At 48.5% G+C, this 22,018-nt stretch overlaps 1 protein-coding gene across 2 annotated transcripts; it reads left to right on the top strand.

Moving 5' to 3' along the window:
- Positions 1 to 5,627: 5,627 nt before the first annotated feature.
- On the top strand, positions 5,628 to 20,859 carry GFI1 (growth factor independent 1 transcriptional repressor). Of its 2 annotated transcripts, XM_085586448.1 has the most exons (8): positions 5,628 to 7,938; positions 8,064 to 8,269; positions 9,808 to 10,032; positions 10,266 to 10,475; positions 15,087 to 15,502; positions 15,594 to 15,731; positions 17,291 to 17,456; positions 19,496 to 20,859. In XM_085586448.1, exons 3-8 carry the CDS (start codon positions 9,918 to 9,920, stop codon positions 19,672 to 19,674), a joined length of 1,224 nt encoding a protein of 407 aa, XP_085442574.1. In that variant the 5' UTR covers positions 5,628 to 7,938; positions 8,064 to 8,269; positions 9,808 to 9,917; the 3' UTR covers positions 19,675 to 20,859. The 2 variants fall into 2 exon arrangements, with proteins under 2 accessions (XP_085442574.1, XP_085442575.1); XM_085586449.1 differs by lacking the exons at positions 5,628 to 7,938; positions 8,064 to 8,269 and adding an exon at positions 8,761 to 9,063.
- Positions 20,860 to 22,018: the final 1,159 nt, after the last annotated feature.

The raw sequence follows: 22,018 nt of genomic DNA, 5'->3' as shown, positions 1-22,018 counted from the left end.
GGTTGCAGCATTTACTGTTTAGTCCCTTCCAAGCTATAGTCCTTGGTTACCACATAGTTACTTGTGGGCTCTAGCTAGGTTCAAATAAGGTGAAAAATTATTCATGTCTGAGTTTTAATAAAGACATGGTCATTGCAGTGAAAATATGTACATTCAGTCCTCTTACACTTTATATTACAGAGCTATCTAAGAAATAAGCTATTGCTGCCATCACCAAATAGCTTCAATTGAGCAAAGCAGTAAGAGCTGAGCAATCTGCTTCCAGTCTCCTGAAAACTGAGATCCAGTCAAACAGCCTTAGCTTCTTGAACAGAACAAGATCTTCTTCATGTGAACATTTACATGCACTTGAAGACACATTCAAGAGTCAAGAATATTCTGTTATTGCCATCTTATGTAATTAGGCAATCCTTAAGACTTCTTTTAGCAATGTTTGCAACTGTTCTATTAAATGAAAAGTAGTGATGCAGAAGTCTGGTACTGATGGGCAGTGTGTATGTTAACTGGCTTGCTACCCACAAGAAGCAGTGTAGTTTGTTTAAAATTGCAAAAAGTGTGGAAGCATTCTGCTGAATGCATCTGCTAGTCCCATTAGGCATTTCTTTTCCCTTTATTTCAAATGCATTTTCAGAAAGAAACAGCATGACTAGGAGATTACAAACATTCAAAGAATGATAGAGAAGACTGTATGGAATAGTCTTCTCTACACATTATGGGCATCTCAACAATATTATCTGCCCAGGTGCAATATAATTTAAATCTTCAAGCATGTAGGTGACAAATTCCAAATTACTGATTTCTGCAGCTCCTAATTTGTTTCAGTATTTCTGCCAAATTTCCCCACATCTGACCAGTGAATATGTAGCCCCAAGTACAGCCTGTGGAAATTGCCACTTCTGGCTTGGATTAGCTGAGTGATTCTTATTCCTGTTGAAAATGTCACATATACAAAACCAAATCAGGAGCACTTTTGTTCACAAATGAGTAACAGTTGTCTTCGTTCCTTCCAATGAGCATCTGCTAACTTATATTTGCACCTGGATCATTGTTGCCCAAGAGGATAGGTGACAAATGTCTTGTTGCCTGTCATCAATACCAGCTGCAGGCCTCTCTTAAAGGTAATGTTCTGTAATAAGTGGCAGGCGTAAAATTCAGTTGGAGGGCCATAAAAACGGTGTCTGTTTGAATAGTGAAATGTTATGATTTTGCAATAACTGCCTTACGGTTCAAGTGATAGCAAATGAGATTAGATGGCAAGGGTTATTTCCTGAACTTTTGTGGTTTTAAAGTATACAAATAGAATAAATACTAAATAACAGCATAAATAAAAATATGCATTAGTCCTTAACCAACTTACTACATCTCTTCTAGTGATAAAAGTGAATCACTGAACATATTGCAGTTTCAGACTTGGTTATACACTGACTATCCTAGAAAGACAGCTTAGGATAGGTTCTTCAGAATCATTCTGCTTTTTTTCCAAGCCTTCTGGCAAATAAATGACACTAATATTTTTGCCTATGTATATTATAATTTGAATATACATCAGAATAATGACAAATCATTAACATAATACACAATATATAAAATAATGTCAATAAATAAAACATGTTAATTATGCTACACATCATGACCTTTCTTTAATGACCTTCTAACAAATATTGCTATTTGCTTAGATTTGCTCTTGCACGTAGGCTGGAAAAGCTCAACATGAATACTAAACACATAAGGTAAAAAAACATGGAAATATGGAAATTCAGATTCCTGAATATGCAAGTTCTGCAGCTGAGAAGACAGGTGGAACAGGGAAGGGGAATGCCCTTCTAAATGTGGAGTTTTTGTGAAAATTACATTTAATGTTTGGTAGTGAAGATGGTTTGGATTTCCCCGGTCTGATAATCAAGTGTCTTTACTAATCAGTGAATCCTCTACATTTCTTATTTCTCCATGCTAGAGGAGTGAATATTTTAGGTACTAATAACATTTATTGTAATACCTATTATAAATCATTTCACTTCATGTGTTAGAAGTTTGTAACATTTATGAAAAATTTGTAATGTGACTAGTTGGGAGAAAGTACATCTGTGGAGTTAAGAAACGTGTATTGCATTCAGAGCTCAACAACTATTTATTCACTTTGGTCAGGTTTTTTTGTTGTTTCTCAACAAAAAGCAGGCATCATCTATATACACATCCACAAAGCACTATTTTCCATTAAATTCCATTTTCAACTGTATATGCAATTTCTATATTAACTAAAATACATTGCTACAAAAAGGATTAAAAGAAGCATTCACATTGGAGTTTGCATAAATTTATTGAAACTGCGTTGTACATACTGCTATTTAACTTGATCATTACCGAACCCTTTTGTGGAACTGCAACACAGAAGGACCTGCATGTTTTTCTGAGGTATTAATGTGATCACTGATATCAGAGACAGTGCTAGTGACTTAGTGAAACTTGATGCTTAAACACTTAAGCTAGAATGACTTAAAGATATGTCAGCATAAAAATATCCACATTTTATACATGATATGCTGCTAATTCCCCAACCTGTACAGGCTCCAAATAACAATTCACTTGGAGGAAAGGTACAGATTCCCTAGGAAAGCCATTGTGGTAGTCCTGGAGACTAAAATTTTAAAAATCAACCTAAAAGGTAGAAGTTAGTGCAATCCATATGGAAACTACAGTGTTATGTTCAATCATGCACAGCAGCTACTAACTCTGTGTATTATGAGGGAAGATGAAAGTTATGAATAACTATTAGATTTCTAGATTCAATTAAGTACATTTTTGTTCTCTGTAATACTCTTATCAGTATATATTCTGTAATTGTCTGAGAATTTTACCTGCTGATGGAGTTTTTTGATGGGTTTTGTTTTGGTTGGGTTTTTTTTTTTGGGGGGGGGGGGGTGGGTGAATTGGATGGTTGGTATTGGTTTGGGGGTTTTTTTGTTTACAAACTAGTCCAAGACATAAGAAAAATAAGCAAAATGCATTTACACAGTAGGCAACAGAAATTCTGAATGATGGAAAGTACACAATAAATTGACTTTCAATATAACCTCTATATAGCATGACATTTCAGCTTCAGAGTAAACATACTAATGTATGCATACCTACTCATGCCTGGACACTAAGACACAGCTGCTAGATTCAAGATACAACAGCTTAACACTCTCCTTTTCCAGGAACTAATGTTTACCTTATTTCACAATTATGAAAAACAAAAGCAATGTGGCATACTCTCTGAATTGCATAGTACTGCACAAGTGACTGAAATTTCTGGAGCCCCACTATAAAAACTAGAATTCTTATGAGAACATTTTGCATAGTCCATGTTCTGTAGCTACTGATTCAACTGTTTTCTGTTCATAATGGAGGTACATTCTGGGTCCATTCCTTCCCAGAGCTAAAATCCCTCTTTTCATCCCAGCCTTCAACACCACAGTCTACCATCACTTTCTCTCTCCAGTTTGTGCTTACAGTGATAATTTTCTAATTTCTAATCTGCTCTGGGAGCAGCAGAAGTTTCTTTGGTTTCCCCAGCAATAAAAAAAAAAAAAAAATGCAATCAAAATCATTGATTTAATTCTGGCATTTTTACAGCATGGGTTTATGCCACAAGGAGGACCACAGAGAAGGCAGTGACAAGATGCTGAGAGAAAAAAAATAAACAATAAGCAACATGTTAAAAGTATATTTTTAAAAGTTTCACAAAGGTAAAGACACACTTCCCAACAGAATGCACAGTGCTACAAGTTCTAGCAGCTTTTCATAGTGGAACTGTTCTGCATAACTGTAGTCCCAAGTTTTATCACTTTAAAGTGAGTAAAAATTCCCCACAGTGTCATCCTTTTTGCTGCCTCTCCCAGTTCTGACTCCCCCACACAGGAAACTGCTTCTCCTCCCCTCTGTACCAAGCGGCAATCCTGTTCTTCAAATCCTTCCTCCTGTTGCAAAGTGTCTCATCACTTCTGAATGCAAAGATCTCACCTCCAGCTTGTCACCTGTGGTGCCTTATCTGATATTGTTTTAGCTCTAAAGCTGACACCAAGCAGCTACTGTAAACCGTGCAGTGAATTACACTGAGTAGCTCTTCAATCTTAAAACACGACTATAACATAATCCCACCCTACTTTAACAACCCCCCCCTTTATTTATTTCTTCCCCTCTCTTGTCACTGTGGTGTAACAATCATGTGCCATTGCATTCAAATGCATGTTACCAAGTTTTTATGTCACACACCCTTTCCAATATCACACTCCCTTCTGAGAAGCATTAGAGTAACTTCGTTAAAACCCAGCCTTACATTTCCCATGATCTACATCGCTGTGCCAGCTCTGGGCGTGGCGTATGGCTTTTCCACGCTGGACCACAGAACACTTGGCATTGTCACACAGCTCGACACTGCACACGCAAGACCATCTCAATGGTTACTGACCTGCGGCACACAGGTCGCCCCGTAAACCAAGAAAAAAAGCTGAACCCCTTCACCTGTGCTCGGCGCGCTGACAGTGCAGATAGCGGCTCCTCCCGGGGTGGGAAGGTCCCTGGGACGATGGCTGCGGGAGGCAGCTGAGGGCGGCCCTCAGGGCTTCCCGCGGCAGCGGCCTCGCGCCGCCGCCCGCGGGCACGTGACACAGCAGCCCGCGCGCACGAGGCGGCCCCGCGCCGGGCCCCGCTACCGCCGGCCCGGAGCGGCGTGCGAGCCCCCGCGGCCCCGCTACCGCGGGCTGTGAGAGCCCTCGGCCCCGCTACCGCCGGCCCGGAGCGGCGTGCGAGCCCCCGCGGCCCCGCTACCGCCGGCCCGGAGCGGCGTGCGAGCCCTCGGCCCCGCTACCGCCGGCCCGGAGCGGCGTGCGAGCCCCCGCGGCCCCGCTACCGCGGGCTGTGCGAGCCCTCGGCCCCGCTACCGCCGGCCCGGAGCGGTGTGCGAGCCCTCGGCCCCGCTACCGCCGGCCCGGAGCGGTGTGCGAGCCCTCGGCCCCGCTACCGCCGGCCCGGAGCGGCGTGCGAGCCCTCGGCCCCGCTACCGCCGGCCCGGAGCGGCTGTGCGAGCCCTCGGCCCCGCTACCGCCGGCCCGGAGCGGCTGTGCGAGCCCCCGCGGCCCCGCTACCGCCGGCCCGGAGCGGTGTGCGAGCCCCCGCGGCCCCGCTACCGCCGGCCCGGAGCGGTGTGCGAGCCCCCGCGGCCCCGCTACCGCCGGCCCGGAGCGGCTGTGAGAGCCCCCGCGGCCCCGCTACCGCGGGCTGTGCGAGCCCTCGGCCCCGCTACCGCCGGCCCGGAGAGGCTGTGCGAGCCCCCTCGGCCCCGCTACCGCCGGCCCGGAGCGGCGTGAGAGCCCGCGGCCCCGCTACCGCCGGCCCGGAGCGGTGTGCGAGCCCCCGCGGCCCCGCTACCGCCGGCCCGGAGCGGCGTGCGAGCCCCTGCGGCCCCGCTACCGCCGGCCCGGAGCGGCTGTGAGAGCCCCCGCGGCCCCGCTACCGCGGGCTGTGCGAGCCCCCGGCCCCGCTACCGCCGGCCCGGAGCGGCGTGCGAGCCCTCGGCCCCGCTACCGCCGGCCCGGAGCGGCGTGCGAGCCCTCGGCCCCGCTAACGCCCAGAGCGGGCTGTGCGAGCCCTCACGGTCCCCATGACTGCCAGCTCGCCCCGTCCCGGCCAAGGCTGCTGCTCGCGCACCGTCTGGTGACAGAACTAAAGACAAGACTTCGCAGGTAGCCTCGGCTCATCCTCGGCACCGCTCGGTGGGCAGCGCCCGCGTCCCGCTTCCCCCGTCCTCACCGGCGGCATGAAATAAATCGCCCGTCCAGCCGAAAACCGAGAAGGCAGAGGATATGCTTCAGCACGAACTAGTTTTGCAAAACACGAAACACAGCCAGTTTCGTACCATTTCCCCTCTAATCGTTTGAAAAAGCTGACACCCCAGGAGCCGAAGGTGCGTTCCTTCTGTCCGTGCAACAGCCACGTTCAAACGAGACATTATACGCTGGATTTAACATTTGCTTTGTTCACTCATTTAATTTTTTTATTTCTGCGGAAGGGGTTTCACCTGATTAATCAGCAGTAGGTGAGAAAGGGCCGTCCGCAGGTGGGCTGAGCACAAGGGGCTCCTCAGCAGGATGCCTCCCGCAGGACAGCCCGAGCGGAGCCACTCGGCGCCCAGCAGCCCATCCCGCTTCCTGGAAGGCTGCAAGCACCCTCCGAACGGAGATCACCACGCCTTACAGCCCACAGCAGCACCTGTACACATTTTGAATTTACATATATAAAGACGAATGTGTATTTTCTTGTTACCAGGTCACAATTATTTATGAGCGTTACTAGTAATTTAATGTGTTGTGGTGCGTTCATTACAAGTCGAAGAGATATGTAGCAAGGTAAACGAAAGGGCATGAATTTATCATCCCATTTTAGAGGCAAACGAGAAAGACTGTTTTGCAAAAAAGTAACAGTGAGTCAATGAAGACGCATACATTAAATTACACCCAGTTGTTCTAATCTGGTTATTTCTACTGATTCCAGCATTGATTCTTGAAGCTGAAGGTGTGAATGATCTTCGGAGTAATCAACCTAAGGTCGGTCGCACCAAGGCGACCGCGGTACACAGATGCCGTAAGTAAAACTGCTGTGCCCAGCATCAGGAACTTTCCGGCAAAAATGAAGGTATCAGTCGTGTTCTTCAGCTTCCTTTTGTGTCACAGTAAAACATCACACAGTTGTTGGACAATTTTACTCGAGGTGGTGTTCACTTGCTTAGTTAGATTTTGGGAAATCAGGCTAGTCCTATGAATCGTAGGCGCTCACAAGCACCAAGTGGCTAATTTTTCTGTAAATGCTTCGGGACTGGTGGTGAAAAAAAAAGCATCTAGTCCCAGAGTCAGCATACTCCTGAGCGTGAAGGAGGCTGAAGTTTGTCTCTGTCGTTTCTGAACGGGAAATTGTGTTAAACCTCGATTCGCTCACTGCAGAGTCGAACTTTATTCGACCCTACAGACACCGAAATTAAGTTGCTGACGGCCTGAGATGTCTAAGACCGAAGCCCAGAACCGCCTCAGAAAGATAATAAACACCTAAGCCTGACTTCCTGGCTGCATTAGGAATCCGAGATAGACCTGGAAAACTGTGTTTTGGGGTCGTGTGTGTGCATATAGCAAGGCGAACCTTTTTATTTTTGCAGAAGGGAGCAGGCTTCCCCGTTGTGCAACTCAGGGGTCTCCACAGGCGCAGGATGCTGCCTGATGCGAATCCCGTTACCGTTCTCCTCGCCGGTGCCCCACGGATCCTCCCCGAGTCAGCACCTGAGCACCGGCACGCAGACGAGGAGGACAATCTCTCCCCACTGCCTGGCTCCGCTCCGCTTTCGCCTTAGTCTGAATCGCTGTCAAGCAACAGCAGCCGGGGGAGGGGGGGAGGACGGGACGGGACGGGGGGACGGCACCTCTCGCCTACCCCTTCCATATTTAACCATTACCTAAATCCGAAGGGAAATGAGCAAACCTCTAGGCTTGGGTCTTAAGGTATTTTCAGCGCCGTTGGGCGTATTTATCCCAGAAGAGTTTTCCACAACAAGCTATTTCTAGTCCGGGAGAGGTCTCCGTCGCCCAGGGCCCGGCCTTAGCCCCGATTACACCGCTATGCACGGCCCGATGGCGGCGGGAAGTGTGCTCCCCCGGCCGGGCCAAGGGCAGGGGATGCGGCGCGGAGCGGGCAGGGCGAGCGCCAGCTGCCCCAGCCCCTGCCCTCTGCCCGCCCGAATCAATCTGTGTTTTGAATCTGTGACTTGTTCTCGTTGCGGAAGTCGAAGGGGATCCAAGAATAGTTCAGATAGATGTGTGTAATTTCTAGAGCAGAACCCCGAGAGAATCGAAACGCCCGATTCCAAAATGACACTTCGATGTCACTTCAACGAGCTCTGTGAGGTGGAATACGGTAAGACCTTTTCATTTAAGGAAAACTGAGAGAGAAACAGAGGCGGAGAACACTACTGATTTGTGAGGCTTTGGCGCTTTTTGTAACTTTTTTTTTCTTTTTTTTTTTTTTTTTTTCTTTTGCAGAAGCTCCTAACTAACGCTCAGGAAGTGGAATTTGTGGTTTAGGGGGCCGAGCTCTGAAGGAGTTGAGAGAGACAGAAAAGTTAAAAAAAAAAGCCAACTCAAGCACCATTGCTCCTTAAAGGGAGGCTAAAATTAAAGTCACACAAATTAGCAGGCTGCCGCGCATACCCCGTCTGCAGCCCAGCTTTCTTCGGCCCTCCAAATGGGTAAGCGTTCTCGCTTCTCTCGCCTCGCGTGGGCAGCTGCCGGCGGGCAGCGACCCCTCTCCTCCCGTCTGGGACCCCGCGCCGCTCCGGCCCTGCCCCAGCCGCGCGGCCCGGGGCCAGCCCCGCGCCCCCGCAGTGACGGCCGCAGGGTGGGTGCGGCTAGCCGGAGCCGGGGCGAACGGTGGCCAGGTGGGCTGTGGGACTCGCCTTCCCACGGGCCCGGCACCTGCCCAGCCAGCTCCGGCCTTGGGAAGCCGGCGGCGCCTCCGCGGCGTGGCTTTTGGAGGGAAGCACGCGGCAGAAGAGGCGCCGGCGCCGGGAGCCCGCAACGGCTGCGGCAGCCGTTGCTGTCGGGGCGCGGGTGGGTAACGCGTTATCGGGCCGCTTTGATTTCTCTGCCCCCTCCGTGCGAGCCCGCTGGCTGCTAGCCCCTGCTCAAGGATGAACGCAGGCACAGGTGGGTCCGGGCAGAAAAGCTCCCACCCAGCTCCGTGCCGGGGGGCGGCGCCTCCCCGGCAGCACTGAGCAGCCCTGCCCCTGCCGGGCGCTGGACGGGCCGGAGCTTTGTGGCACAGCTAGTGCCGCCACCTGCCGCCACCCGGGCAGTTCATGGGCCCCAGCTGGTGGGCTGGGGGACTTCGGAGCGTTGCAAACGGGGAACACAGGGAAGACCCCCCAGCCCCCCAAACGAATGTGGATTAAACTCGCGAAGTCAAGTGTAACGGCGGAGGCGGCCCGGTGCTGGATGGGTTCGAATGAACTTCTCCGGCCTTTCCCCGAAGAGTCGGCTCGGGGTAGTTTGTTTAACCCGGTCGCCCCCAAATCCCGCAGATTTCCCTCCTTGTCTCCTTTCCCCTCCCCGGCTTTCGGTGCTCGCAACTGCAAGGTGGCGCGGCGCCGAGAGCTGCGGGCTGGAGGAGAGATTCCGTTTTGTTCGTTTTCGTGTTATCGTGGTTCGCGCGGGATGGTGAATCAGTCCCTCCACAGCGACAGCCTCTCAGGCGCTAGGTTTAGGCTGTCGGGTTTGTAACGACTCCCCCTCCCATCCCGGTAACAACCCCGCGCCGGCCAGCCCGTCCAGGGTGGTGGGACGTGATAAGCTGTTTCAGAGGGGAGATTTGTTGGCGCCGCTTCTGCCGTGGGTGCCGGCGCAGGGGCAAACAAGAAGGCCTTGTGTGCCCACTTGGAGGGACGGGATAACACCCGACTTCACCCTGCAGCTCTCTCAGCTCTCACCCGTCAGAAGAACGGTGCCCAGCTGCTGTTACTGCTTGCTCCCCGCAATCCAGCAGCGGCTGTCGGAGCGTGGCCGGGGCGGCCCCCATGTCACGGTGGGAGGGAGGAGGGTAAAAGGCGTTGGCTGGGGGCGGTTGGAGGCTGAATTATCTGCACTTCTGGAAGAGGGGGCGAGGCGAGCGGGGCCGGGGGCGGTGGCCGGAGCCACCTGCGCGCTGCCACCTGGCGCGCCGCCCCTGGCGAGCGGCCCCTCCTGGCCGGCGCCCCCGGCCCTCACCGGCGGGCGCGGCGCCTTTCCGCAGGTCGCCTCCCCGCCGCCGCCCCGAAGGAGATTCGGGGGTGACGCTCGCCGCCGCCGTGCCCGGCGCTTAGAGAGGGAGTGCGGCTGTACCGGCCGTGCCAGCATCCCACCATGCCGAGGTCCTTCCTAGTGAAGAGCAAGAAAGCGCACAGCTACCACCAGCCTCGCTCCGCCGACGAGGACTACAGCCTACGGCTGGAGACGGTGCTAGCCCAGATTTGTGCAGGTAGGAGTCCCTCTGTCGCAGCCTCGCTCGGAGACTGCCCATCCGCCCGACATCACCTCGGTGCTCGCGGCGCCGGGCGGTCGCTCTGCAGCCCCTGCGGGACGCCGGAGGGGCTGATGTGGGCTTGGAGAGAGTCGGGCAACAAACCTTGGCGGGAGCGGGCCGCCGCGGGAGGTGCTGGCTCCCACTACGAACCCACACTGAAGAGTTCCCTCTTCTCCTTTGCCCTGCAGACCCCTGCAAGATCCCCGAGGACACGGAGCTGTGCCGCACCGCCCTGCCCGATCCAGAGCCTTCCCGGGGGCGCTTTTCCCCGGAATCCCACCTTACCGAGGCTGCCGATGGCACCTCCGAGTCAGCGCCCAGCTGCGAGGGCAGTGTTTGTGACAGAGTGTCCGAGTTCGAGGATTTCTGGAGACCTCCCTCGCCCTCTGTCTCGCCAGGTAGGACCGGGGCGAGCAGCGCTCAGCGAGGGTCCAGCTGCATGTCCGTGCCCGTGCCATGGGGCAGTGGACCATGCATCTCATGGCTATGTGCCACCCCCACAAATGACTATAAAGGACAGATTTGCCTGTCCCTTTTTAAAATTATTATTGCTTTTCCCCCAGATTTGCCAGAATCTGTTCATTCCACTCGTTTTCGGGTTACCTCTTTCGGGTTGCTTTTCTACCCCGTGTTGTGCTGCTGAGGGAGCAGCAGGTGATAGGCTACAGCAGGAAAGTTGTCATGATTTGGGGTGTTATTTCTTGATTTGTGATTAATTGTTAGAGGCAAGCCAGGTTATGTTTAAAAGGTCCCAGCATTTTCCTGCAGGGTCGTGCCTACACAGGGTTTTTCTGTCTTTTTAGACAGTACAGACAATTTATATACCTGCAGTAAACACAGCTGATTTTGTGTTTTGTACAGCCTGCTAGACATTTTCCTAACGCCCTTTCTTTTGCTATTTGGTTTTTTTGTTTATTTGTGTGTTTTTGTGTCTTTGTATTTTTTGTTTGGTTTGGTTTTTAAATGTCTGTTTATTTTTCTTTTCTAAAAACACATTCGTAAAAACCAGTGGGGGAAAAAACCCAATGATGGTCAGATTTAAACGCCCCAAATCCAGGAAACTCACACTTATGGCTGCAGCACCTGTCTCTAGCTCTCTTGTCCTGCCTTTGATGTGGCTGGAGCAGTGGAAGACGCTGTCTCCAGCCTGGCACAAATACTTATCTCGTTTGAAAATACAATGATGTCATTTTAGAACAAAAATATGTATATATATATATAACCCCTTTTTATTGCCTCAATTAAAAAGAGACAGCTGGAAAAAGGGCAATTTTTGTCTTGATGAAGGAAAAATTGTGTCAGCTTTACCGACTGACAGCAGACACCAGCAAAAAAATACTTAGTCCTGGTTTGCCACCATTTCCCACTTTGTCTTTACAGTGTCCATGCATATGAATGGCTAATTGTAATGATGTGGAGTTGCATTTTTAAAGCCTCGTATTCTTTCAAGAGTCCTAAGCTTCATTACGGAGACATTCAAAATGCTGTCCAGCATTAGCCACAGGACACTTTCAGTCTGTGCAAGTGAAACGCCAGCCCAAATGCAGCAGTGCTGCATTACTCTTCTGGTAATATTTCTGCACAGACTGTACCAATGTGTGTAATTTTTGTTCTAATGATTTTTTCCTGCTCCCCCTTTTCCACATAACCAAAATTTCTGCACATGAAACAGACTATTTTCACAGAGTGTCAAAAAGATAGATGTAAAATGAAGCAGGTATTTTATCAAGTCTGCTCTGCCTTTTCCTCCTTCCCCCTCATTTCTTCCCTCACTGTGGGATTCATCAGCTTCTGGCCAACCACCAGGCTGTCCAGGGAAGATAACTTTACAAAATGAGGATGATATCCCCAGATCAAGATTCTTCAGGGTGGGGTGGGCAGTCCTGGGGCTGTCTGATCCCATTCACGGGAAGGTATAGGACTCCAAGTACGTAAGAGCTTTATTAAATGAATCTCAGTGCATTGAGAGAGTTGCTGTTATATTAATGATGAAGGCAGTGGCAACAGGATTAGATAGCTGGGCTTCCTCTGACAGCTCACCTCCTCCAGCCCCTCTGCCTTCCAGCTGCTTTGTTGGGTTCTGTGTAAAGCTGGAATTTGTCTAGGTCACTTCTACAAGATGCAGTTGTGAGAGACTGTATTCCAACAATAATGTCTGGATGGGGCACAATTTTTGTGCTTTGCCAGGCAGAGCAGATGAGAAATAATGGCTCTCAATCATGCTGAAGGCACATGTGGTGAGTACTACTACCACTCCTGTATCTGTAGAAGTGAACATAGGTGCAGGTTGCACTTCAATATGCAGTGAAAGCTGTATTTATTCCACTTTTGTCTTTGAGTGCTGCACTGCTGATATAGGCAGTCATACAACATACAGACATAATACCTGTTAACCAGTGCAAATCGCTTTATTTAACCTCACTTTCTACATGTGTCTAATCACATGCTTGTGCATATGCAGAAGGTGCATGGGATCTCAGTGCAGCAGTATTAGTACCTCCTGATGAGCCTGTTCATGCTGCAGACGGAGAGAGACTTTTCCTGCGTGTAATGGAGTTGTGCAGAAAGTGTGGTGTTTTGTGTAAGAGGACACTCCAATATTTCTTTGCTGTGCACATCAATCTTTTCCCAACCATTTAAGGTTGAGTTTGTCTTGTCTTCAAAAACAAGCTCTGATTTTTTTTTTTCTCCCAGAAGTAGTCTCTCTAACAGCTGCACAGAATTTCTATTAAAATGAGGGAGAATATTTCTTTGTGTCTCTGCTCCCCCCTAGATGCTGTGGAGAAGAGGCACATACAGAAATGTCCTGCAGTGTGAGAGAGCAGAGTTTGGAGGTTGCTTTGCTACTGGTCTTGGATAGCTTGAATATAATGGGAGGAAATACCCGGCATTTGTGTTGAGAGGGCTCTGAAGCATGTGAGGTGATGGAAGGAACATTGCACGCAAACTGATCTGTGGTGCAATGTTCACTGTATACTGTATTGCCAATTCCAAGGGCTCAAAAATCAGGTCAGCCTTCCCTCTCACTCAATGAGCTGGCTCAGAAATCAAGATTGTAAGTTATACCTTATGGATATTCAGTTCTAGTGTTGAAATATTGAGGCATTAAATGTTTTCATGATTTTCTTATAGTTTGAGCTACAAGTTGATTTTAAAAGGAAAAAAATAATGCTATAACAAGAACAAACAAAAGCAAAGCTGAGGGCCTGATGAAATCATGCCATTTCAAGAGCTGGGACTTTAAGATAGGTTTGAATTTTGTGATAAAATCATGAGAGATGGCAACACTGAAACTGGTTGCAAAGATACAAGATAGATGATGCGATGCTGACCACAACTTTGCAGTCAGTGCAGAACAGGAAAAATCATGCTGAACACCATGTCAGCTAATTTGATTTCATCACTCTCTTCAAATGTCCCAGCTGGTATGTGTGCATATGTTTCCAACCAAAAGATTGCTAATTTCAATGGAAGAATTTGAGACTGTTAACATCTGAAATTACGTAAAAGACAGGAAAAAGTCAAGTCATTTAAAGTTCAATTTTAACCTAATTTCCTACTGCCTTCTGTAGCCCCTCAGTGACTATTTGCCTATCCAAATGGATAGCCTAACACATTGTGCCTTCTTTGCCTAGTCCACCCCCATTTATCTTGGTTTGCCAAAGGCTGAAAAAGCCGTGGGAGCTGACATGAGTAAGTAAGAGATCCATTGTGGGTGGACAAGTTTCTGGTTAAAGGAGGTTACTCTGGAAGCCCAAGTTATAAGGGAAGCCAGTATCTCTATGAAGGCATCAGCATTTCTTTCAGTAGTTAATTGATTCATCTCTTCCTTGGCTCACTAAAACCATCATCCAGTGGAGACATTTGTCTCTCCCAGTGCTGCTGCCTGTTATGATGAGGAGTGAAAGCAGTGCACCTCGGGCATTAATCAGTATCTCTGGCAGACACTGTTGCGGTCTGGTGCCTCATGTTCCATCCCAATTGTGCTTTCCTCCATGTGAAACTCCTTGAACAGTTGTGCCTTTAGACAGTCCTCTCGTAGGCTGTGCTCCTGCCGTTATATCAGACTCTGCTGTGGGCTCCCGAGTGTGATTCATGTGCCCACTGCATTGGTCAGATGCCACTGCTGAAGGCAAGCATCTTAGAGCCTGCTCAAGCCATTTGAGCTTGCCCTGGTGGAAATTTGATTTGATTACAACTGCTAGGTTGTGTCTTCAGGTTTTAATGTGGCCCATCCCAATGATTTTACAAGGCTCTGTGTTTTGGGCAGACTCATTTTCTTTATATGGAGAACCTCAGAGCAATCTGAAACAACCATGATTTTCTTTCAGATGAGAAGTTTGTTTGTTTGTTTGTTTTTTTCCTGTAAAAGTGAAGCATAACATGCAAGCACCTCAGAAGCTCTTCCTTATTTAAGTTACGCTGCGGGATAGTCATGGTCAGTTCTAGCATGAAGTTAACAGTCTAGATTTGGGCATTAAATCGTGCAACAAGGTTTTTTAATTCTGTTGACCAGATAAATCTCAGCACATTTGCTCTGTCTAGTACCTCTAATATTATATTTGCACACACGTATATGTGTGTGTGTGGTCTCCATCAGAGCTTAAACATGTGGATTGTCAGCTTTGATGTCCATCTTGGGATATGGTAGATACATGTTTCCAAGAAGCTGCAGATAAAACTATAGGAAGTTGCAGACTGAGTCTTGCTAGTCAGATCAGTGTGTACACACAAGGTATCCAGAGATGGAGATAGACAAAATTGGTGTTGGCTTTAAATAATTTGGCTGAGCCATTGGGTAAGTAGGTACTACTGGACACTCAGATCCTAATATGCAATATAAAATGTCTTCCCGTTGAGATGAAAGGGCAGCCTCAAAGTGCAGTACAGGGGTCAGGCTCTGGACATAAGTCTAGGTGCTTATGAGAGACTGTTAAGCGAGACTGTTCTGCCTCATTACAGTGTGGATTGTGAAGCACACCAATTCCCATGTCCTTGTGTTTCCACAGCCTCGGAGAGATCTGTGTGTCCATCCCTAGATGAAGCACCCCCTTTCTCGGTGCCCTTCAAACCGTACATGTGGAACAGCCTGGCTGGCTCCGAGCTCAGGCACCTTGTGCAAAGCTACAGGCCCTGCCCTACGCTGGAGCGGAGCTCAACCCTGGGGCTCTTCTGCGACCGAGGCTCGGAGCCTGCCCTCTATGGTGCTGAGTGTAGCTCTTCTCTGGGACTGTATGGTGACTTCAGCTCCCCGGGCCCGGGGCTGTTTGAGCGGCCACCAGCAGCAGCTCCTGGACTCTATGCTGAAACGCAGCCTGGACTGCAGCAGGAGAAAGGGCCAGGTGGCATCAAAGTGGAGTCTGACCTCTTGTGCCGCCCACTGCTCATCAGCACTGGCTCTTACAAGTGTGTCAAGTGCAGCAAGGTAGGGATTCCTTTCTCTCACACTGGATATGGCCCCCCCCCCCCAGCCCTTTCTCCCAGCAACCTTGACGCTGTGTACTCTATTTCCTCAGGTCTTCTCCACACCACATGGCCTTGAGGTGCATGTGCGCCGCTCACACAGTGGCACGAGGCCCTTTGCCTGTGACATGTGTGGCAAGACCTTCGGCCATGCAGTCAGCCTGGAGCAGCACAAGGCCGTGCACTCGCAGGTGAGAGCAGGCAGGCTGCCAGGACAGACGGCTGGGGGCCAGGGCCAGCTGCTCTATTCTGCTGGCTGGGGTAACCACGAAGGCAAATACAGGGCAAGGAGGTAGGGACCTATACTGAGCAGGGGAAGAGAATGTGGGAGAGCTGCAGTGGGCAGTTGTAGGTGAAGAACATGGTGACAATCAGAGAAAAGGGTGGTCAGTTAGTGTGCCAGGCTTTGTTTCCATTCTTCAGACCTCGCATGAATCGTCGGTATTAAGCAATGGGCACTTCTGGCACTCAAGAAGTAACAGAAAATAATAAATGTTCACTCTCAGAGCTGGAAATTGTAATGCAGATGTTGGCTTTTTTTAACAGCTAAAGCAACTCGGTGTTTAGTGCTGCTAAATAGTGCTGCTTTCTTCTGATGCAGCACTCCTCATTCTTTCTCCTCCCTCCCACAAAGAAGTGAGTCTTCCTTTGTTTGTAGTAATTTTTGTTAGTGCAGGGAACATCTGAACGACCATTCAGGTATAGAGCACTGACTTCACCCGTCTCGACATACTGAGTCACACACCAAAAGAATATGGTGGTTAATTTTGGTAGGAGGACTTGTAACATTTTCCACCTGCTGATAGTATGCCATATTTCCCCTTCCCCACCCACTTGACCTGGCAAATCTTCCTTCTTCAGATTGACTTTTGGAGGATAAAGTTACAGCAATGTTTTTTTTGCTCTTTATAATTTTCTGAGTGTGCAATTAACAGAGCACACAGTGAAGGGAGATATCTCATTATCCATGAAACAATGGTGAAAAGAGCAGCACTACATAATGTGTCCATGGAAAGGACAGCATTTTGGGGAGAATGCATTAAAGCCAAATGATTCTGTGAAAGCATAGAAGGAAGAGAAAGTTACAAAGGAAGTTAAGGGATGGACAGAAGAAATTATATGTGGTACAAGAAACTGATGGTGAGGAGTGTGTGAGGGAGAGATGAGAGACAGTAAAGTCTTAATGCATTTGGTTTTACATGTTAATGTAGTAAGCTGAAAAGCTGTTTGTCCCAGGTGCTCTACATACCTTCCACTTGAATTTTAATGGAACTAAAAAAAGCAGTTAGTTGTTATCATGCCAGAACTCAGCCTACCAGAGGGATTTCCCAAGAGACCCAAGCAGCCCTTGGCACCCACTTTCCTGTGTACAGTGGAGAGGTGGCCTCTGAACAGTGCTGCAGCTGTTGGGCTTCCCAATAGAGTGATTGTGTCTCCGGCCTCTGATAAAGTTTGTTGGCAGACTCTGCCCAGTCCATTGGGGTAGCTCACACATGGCCATTCCTGCAAACAGGAAGAGCTGTTCAATTAAATTTTAGTAGTGCACAGCACTAGGAGAGAATCCATTATCTTTTTTATCATGTGGTGCTGCTATCAAGGCAGTGTTATCATCTGTGTAGGCCAGTCCAGCTCCCTGGAGAAGTGTAAGTTCTTGCTAAGGCAGAAGGGGCAACACTCATGTGCTGCTGGGCAGTTTGTTGCTAATGGGATCATTGGTGTAATGTGTGTGTATGGGCTCATCTCTCTGCAGGAACGCAGCTTTGATTGTAAGATTTGTGGCAAGAGTTTTAAGAGATCTTCTACTCTGTCCACCCATCTGCTCATCCACTCAGACACCCGACCCTATCCGTGCCAGTACTGTGGGAAGCGGTTCCACCAGAAATCTGATATGAAGAAACACACCTTCATTCACACAGGTCAGCCTTGCAACTGCTAGTGTTAGCCCCAACATGAGGGCAGGTCTCAGAGGTTTCTCTGCAGCAGTCCATTCCTCCTCAGCTGGGACAGCACACACACCTCCCTATGCCTCTCACTGTCCTGCTGCTGTTGATGTTATCTGAGCTGTACTTGGGCAAAGGAGAGTGATCTGGAGGAGGTTTAATGGACAGCAGCTGCAAAATAACCCACAAAAATCCTCGCAATCCAATCAGTGTTCCCTTAATAGGATCCACCAATGTTTATTCAAAGGGCTTTTGTGTAAGATGATTTGTAGAGTATTATATTCGTGTGGCCTTGATTTACAGCTGAGGTCCCGGGAAAATGACAGGTGAATTTGATTACAGCATTGCTTTTTGCAGGATCTACCAATTTACAATAGGAACAACAGGAGTCTCCTCCTCTAGATCAAACACTAAACTGGAGAGCCTAAGTCTTAGTCTAAATATTTGTTCAGAGATTGTCTGCACTTCCACCTGGACTTTCTGAGAAATGGCTACAGTTTGATACCGAATGGAAGGAGAGGTGCAGAGTTCTCAAGTTTCACTGTTACTAATAAACATGGAAACTAATACAAAGTGCAGGTGAATCACCAAAGGAAATAGTTTCAAAAGTATCATTCAGTGAGAAGGCAGGTTTATCAGAAATAATTAAAATAATATCTTGCCTTTCAGACCTGCACCATTCACTTGAAGTAGAGGGAAATGAAAGTGTAAGATATGGAAGAACCTGTAGACATGAAATATCAGTTGTACTGGACAAACATATGGTTCAGATGACCAAAATCCTTTTTCCTGATAGCGGCCACTAGCAGATATAAAGGGTAAAGCCTAAAAAGGGCAAATACGTAGAGAAATGGCACTATATGTAGCACTGCTTGGCTGTGACTTTTCTAGGTGACAAGCAGTGAATAATAAATGTTATTTATAAAGATTTTTCACTGAACGTTGTTGGATGAAAATCAACTATTTATGGAGTAATACAAGAAGTATCTCCTTAGTAACTTTTTCAAATTGTGCTTGATTTAAGTAGAATTTCAGACAAATTCGGAATCAGTCAGATTATTTTCTTGTGAGATCAGAAACTGTGCCTGGGCTTTTAAATTGCTAGTATAAAGGCAGATTTTTAACAGAATGAGGGATTCCTTTCATATACACCATATACTTGTGAAATGAGTCTTCAGCACATTTTGCATTATTTTTTTGAATATACGAATCTGATCTTCAAACACCCAAAGAGTTTGTTGTTTCCAGTTGAAGCCAGTGGGCTCTGCAGGTGCAAAGCCACTCTGAAAATCCGGCTTGGTATTGTGGTTGGGTTCTCTTCTATTTGTTATTTGATAATAAACAGTAGGAAAATATACTTAGATCCTGCTCCCATGGAGTTTTGCCACTGACTCCTCTGTAAAAGTTCTAGAGGCTGTATTTCTTCCCGTTTACATTATTTGCCTGCAGGAGAACTTCAGGGTTCTGACTGCTAGCATTGCAGTGTGGGGAACAGAACAGATGTCTGGATGAACCTTGCACTTCAGGATTCACTTAGTGGCCCTCATACATCCCCTGGGGACAGACCCCAGATCACTGGGTTTGTTTTAACAACTTCTATCTACCTATTCCACTTGCCTTCATGCTGATGGTATAGTAATCAATGTCAGGCATTCATCACTTTTCCAGGAGATTCTCATATTTCTAGGACACAAAGCCAGTTTAAACTGCACAGAGTCCATGCAGACAAATACACTCACAAGGTGTGGTGTCCTGAGAGCATTCTGTGCTTCAGGCTGCTCCCAGGACTATGCTGGGCTGACCGAGGTCCAGGCCTGCTCAGCTGCAGTAGAAGCTCAGCTTATGCTCTGTCTGGGGCTCCCAACTGCATGTCTTTTTGTAAGAATGACTTCTTAGGTAATCACACAAAAATCTCTTTGATAAGCTTTAAGTACCACCGTATATTTGCTGTGGTCTCATGTAAGCAGCATGTTGCCTCTTTCACAGCCTCTCTCTTTCCCACCTTCTGCTTGCAGGTGAGAAGCCTCATAAGTGCCAGGTGTGTGGAAAAGCCTTTAGTCAAAGCTCCAACCTCATCACCCACAGTCGGAAGCACACAGGCTTCAAGCCCTTTGGCTGTGATCTGTGTGGCAAAGGCTTCCAACGAAAGGTGGATTTACGGAGACACCGGGAGACACAGCACGGCCTGAAATGAGTCCAAACTACAATACAGAAAGCTCCTAACACTATGAGAACAGACCCCCTTGGCTTTCCTGCTGGACCCAAACCTTGTCTTGGACACAGACCCTGGCATTACCTTTCCGAACAGGAGCTCAAAGAGGAAAGAAGAGGACAGAGCCATGTGTTGACAGCTCAGCCTGAATGACTGTGAAGGGGGAAAGTAAAGGCTGGGGTTTCTTTCTTTCTCTTCCCCTTGTTTCTGAAATAACACTGAAATACAAGCCTTTTAGATATAAAGCCTAATATTCCAAAGATGGATAAGCTATCAAATATCTGCAAACTGGAAGATGTTTCTCCCATGGCCATGATGAACCCCTTCAAGTTTTCAATAGCTTGAATCAGCTGGCAGGAAAACATGGGTATAACAGTGTTTACATGGGGTAATGACAGAGAGCCATTGGCACCTGCCCCGGTTGAGTCCAGTGCTGAATAGGTTCACTCTTGGATGACTTCCTGTCAGGAAAACCTGGAGGATCAGGACTGTGCAGTTTGACATCTTGCTGGTTTTTAACCAAAGGTACCAGCTTGGGTCTGATCCTGCTCTCATTTATTCTGGTGCAAATCAAGAGCTGCATTAACAGTTATAAGAGAGGTCCTTTTTATCCTCCCTGAGCCATCTCTCTCTGTGCAAGGCCCGACTGCCAGTGTGTTTGAAGCATGGAGGGTTACTTCTTCCTACATCCATTAGGGAGACGGAAGCTTGTGAAAGACCAATGGAAAAGCCAAAGCACAGAATTACGCCTTAGAACTAGAACCAATCCAACAAGTGAACCTTCCTGAGGAGAGCAGGAGCACCAGGGAAGCACAGACTTTCTGTCCAGAACTATTACTGGCTTCTACACTCTGGGCTTGTTCTAATAACTGGAAAATAGATACTCAATAGCATCAGTTGTATATTTGTTTTTGGTTTTATAATTTTAAGGGGAACCTTCTGAGGTGGGCAGGACTTACTATAAGAGTATAATGTACTTAATTTGCCTTAACAACTCTGCATGTACCTCAGTTTAAAAAAAAAGCTGTTTTTACTTTGTTGACAAGTTTGTAAATATCCTTATATAGATTTTATGGAGTGTCTTACATTTCTTGGTACATATTTATTAGAACAATGTTTTAAGTTAATAAAGAGTATCAAGGATGGTCCAGAGTGATTATTACTTAATATGTGACTGCACTTTTGTGAATGTCAGCCATTACAACAATACACCACAGCGATTGTTGGAGATGCAGCCAAGGAGGGAATGCAGGCACAAGGGCTGTAGTGATTAAAGAACACAACTGCCGTATTTATTTGTCCAATTCCTACTGACTTCAGGTAAACATTCACACTTTTGAGGATGAGGGTATACCATGGCTTGGACTATCACTATAAAATTATTTAGGGGGAAACCACAATTTTAAGACTTTGCTTTGGAAATGTAGACAGCCAGAAATTGTGCTTAGCCTAGGAGCAACTTGAATGTCTCCCACAAGATTAAATGTCTGTGCCTGGGAGTTTGCAGGGACACCTGAGCAGCAGGTGCATCATTTATACTTAAGCCTGTTGGGACTCACAATATGGCCTTTTGCCTGCCTGCCTTGTCAGCAGGGCTGGCTCCATCTGGCAGTCGCAGCCCATACAAAAGAGAAGCAGGCGGATGATGGAGGGGGTCCCTTGTCCTTTTCCCAGCAAAGCACAGCGTGGTATCCTGGCTTTTTACATGTGCATGTAATCTTGTGTGCCCACATGGGTATATACTCATGTTTCCACCTTTGTACATTTATTCTGGACAAACCCAGTGAGCAGAGTTGTCCTGTGCCCCGCTGGGCTGGCCCAGCCCTGGGAACCCGAGGCCGGGGCACTCACCTGCCATGGTGCCAAGGAGGTCCTCCCTGTGCTTCTGCTTTCTGCCACCCTCGAGAACTTCGGCTGGTTCCCCTCGGGGCTGTCCCGGCGCGCTGTGGCCGTGTCCCCTCGGGGCTGTCCCCTCGGGCTGTGGCCGTGTCCCCTCGGGCTGTCCCCTCAGGGCTGTGGCCGTGTCCCCTCGGGTTGTGGCCGTGTCCCCTCGGGCTGTGGCCGTGTCCCCTCGGTCTGTCCCGGCGGGTTATGGCCGTGTCCCCCCGGGCTGTGGCCGTGTCCCCTCGGGCTGTGGCCGTGTCCCCTCGGGCTGTCCCCTCAGGCTGTGGCCGTGTCCCCTCGGGCTATGGCCGTGTCCCCTCGGGCTGTCCCCTCGGGCTATGGCCGTGTCCCCTCGGTCTGTCCCGGCGGGCTGTGGCCGTGTCCCCTCGGTCTGTCCCCTCAGGGCTGTGGCCGTGTCCCCTTGGGCTGTGGCCGTGTCCCC

The sequence above is a fragment of the Lonchura striata genome, chromosome 8 (genome assembly GCF_050655825.1).
Source record: "Lonchura striata isolate lonStrDom1 chromosome 8, ASM5065582v1, whole genome shotgun sequence".
Lineage (NCBI taxonomy): Eukaryota > Metazoa > Chordata > Aves > Passeriformes > Estrildidae > Lonchura > Lonchura striata.
The sequence above is the reverse complement of the archived record's forward strand: the minus strand, read 5'-3'. Positions and strand labels throughout refer to the sequence as shown.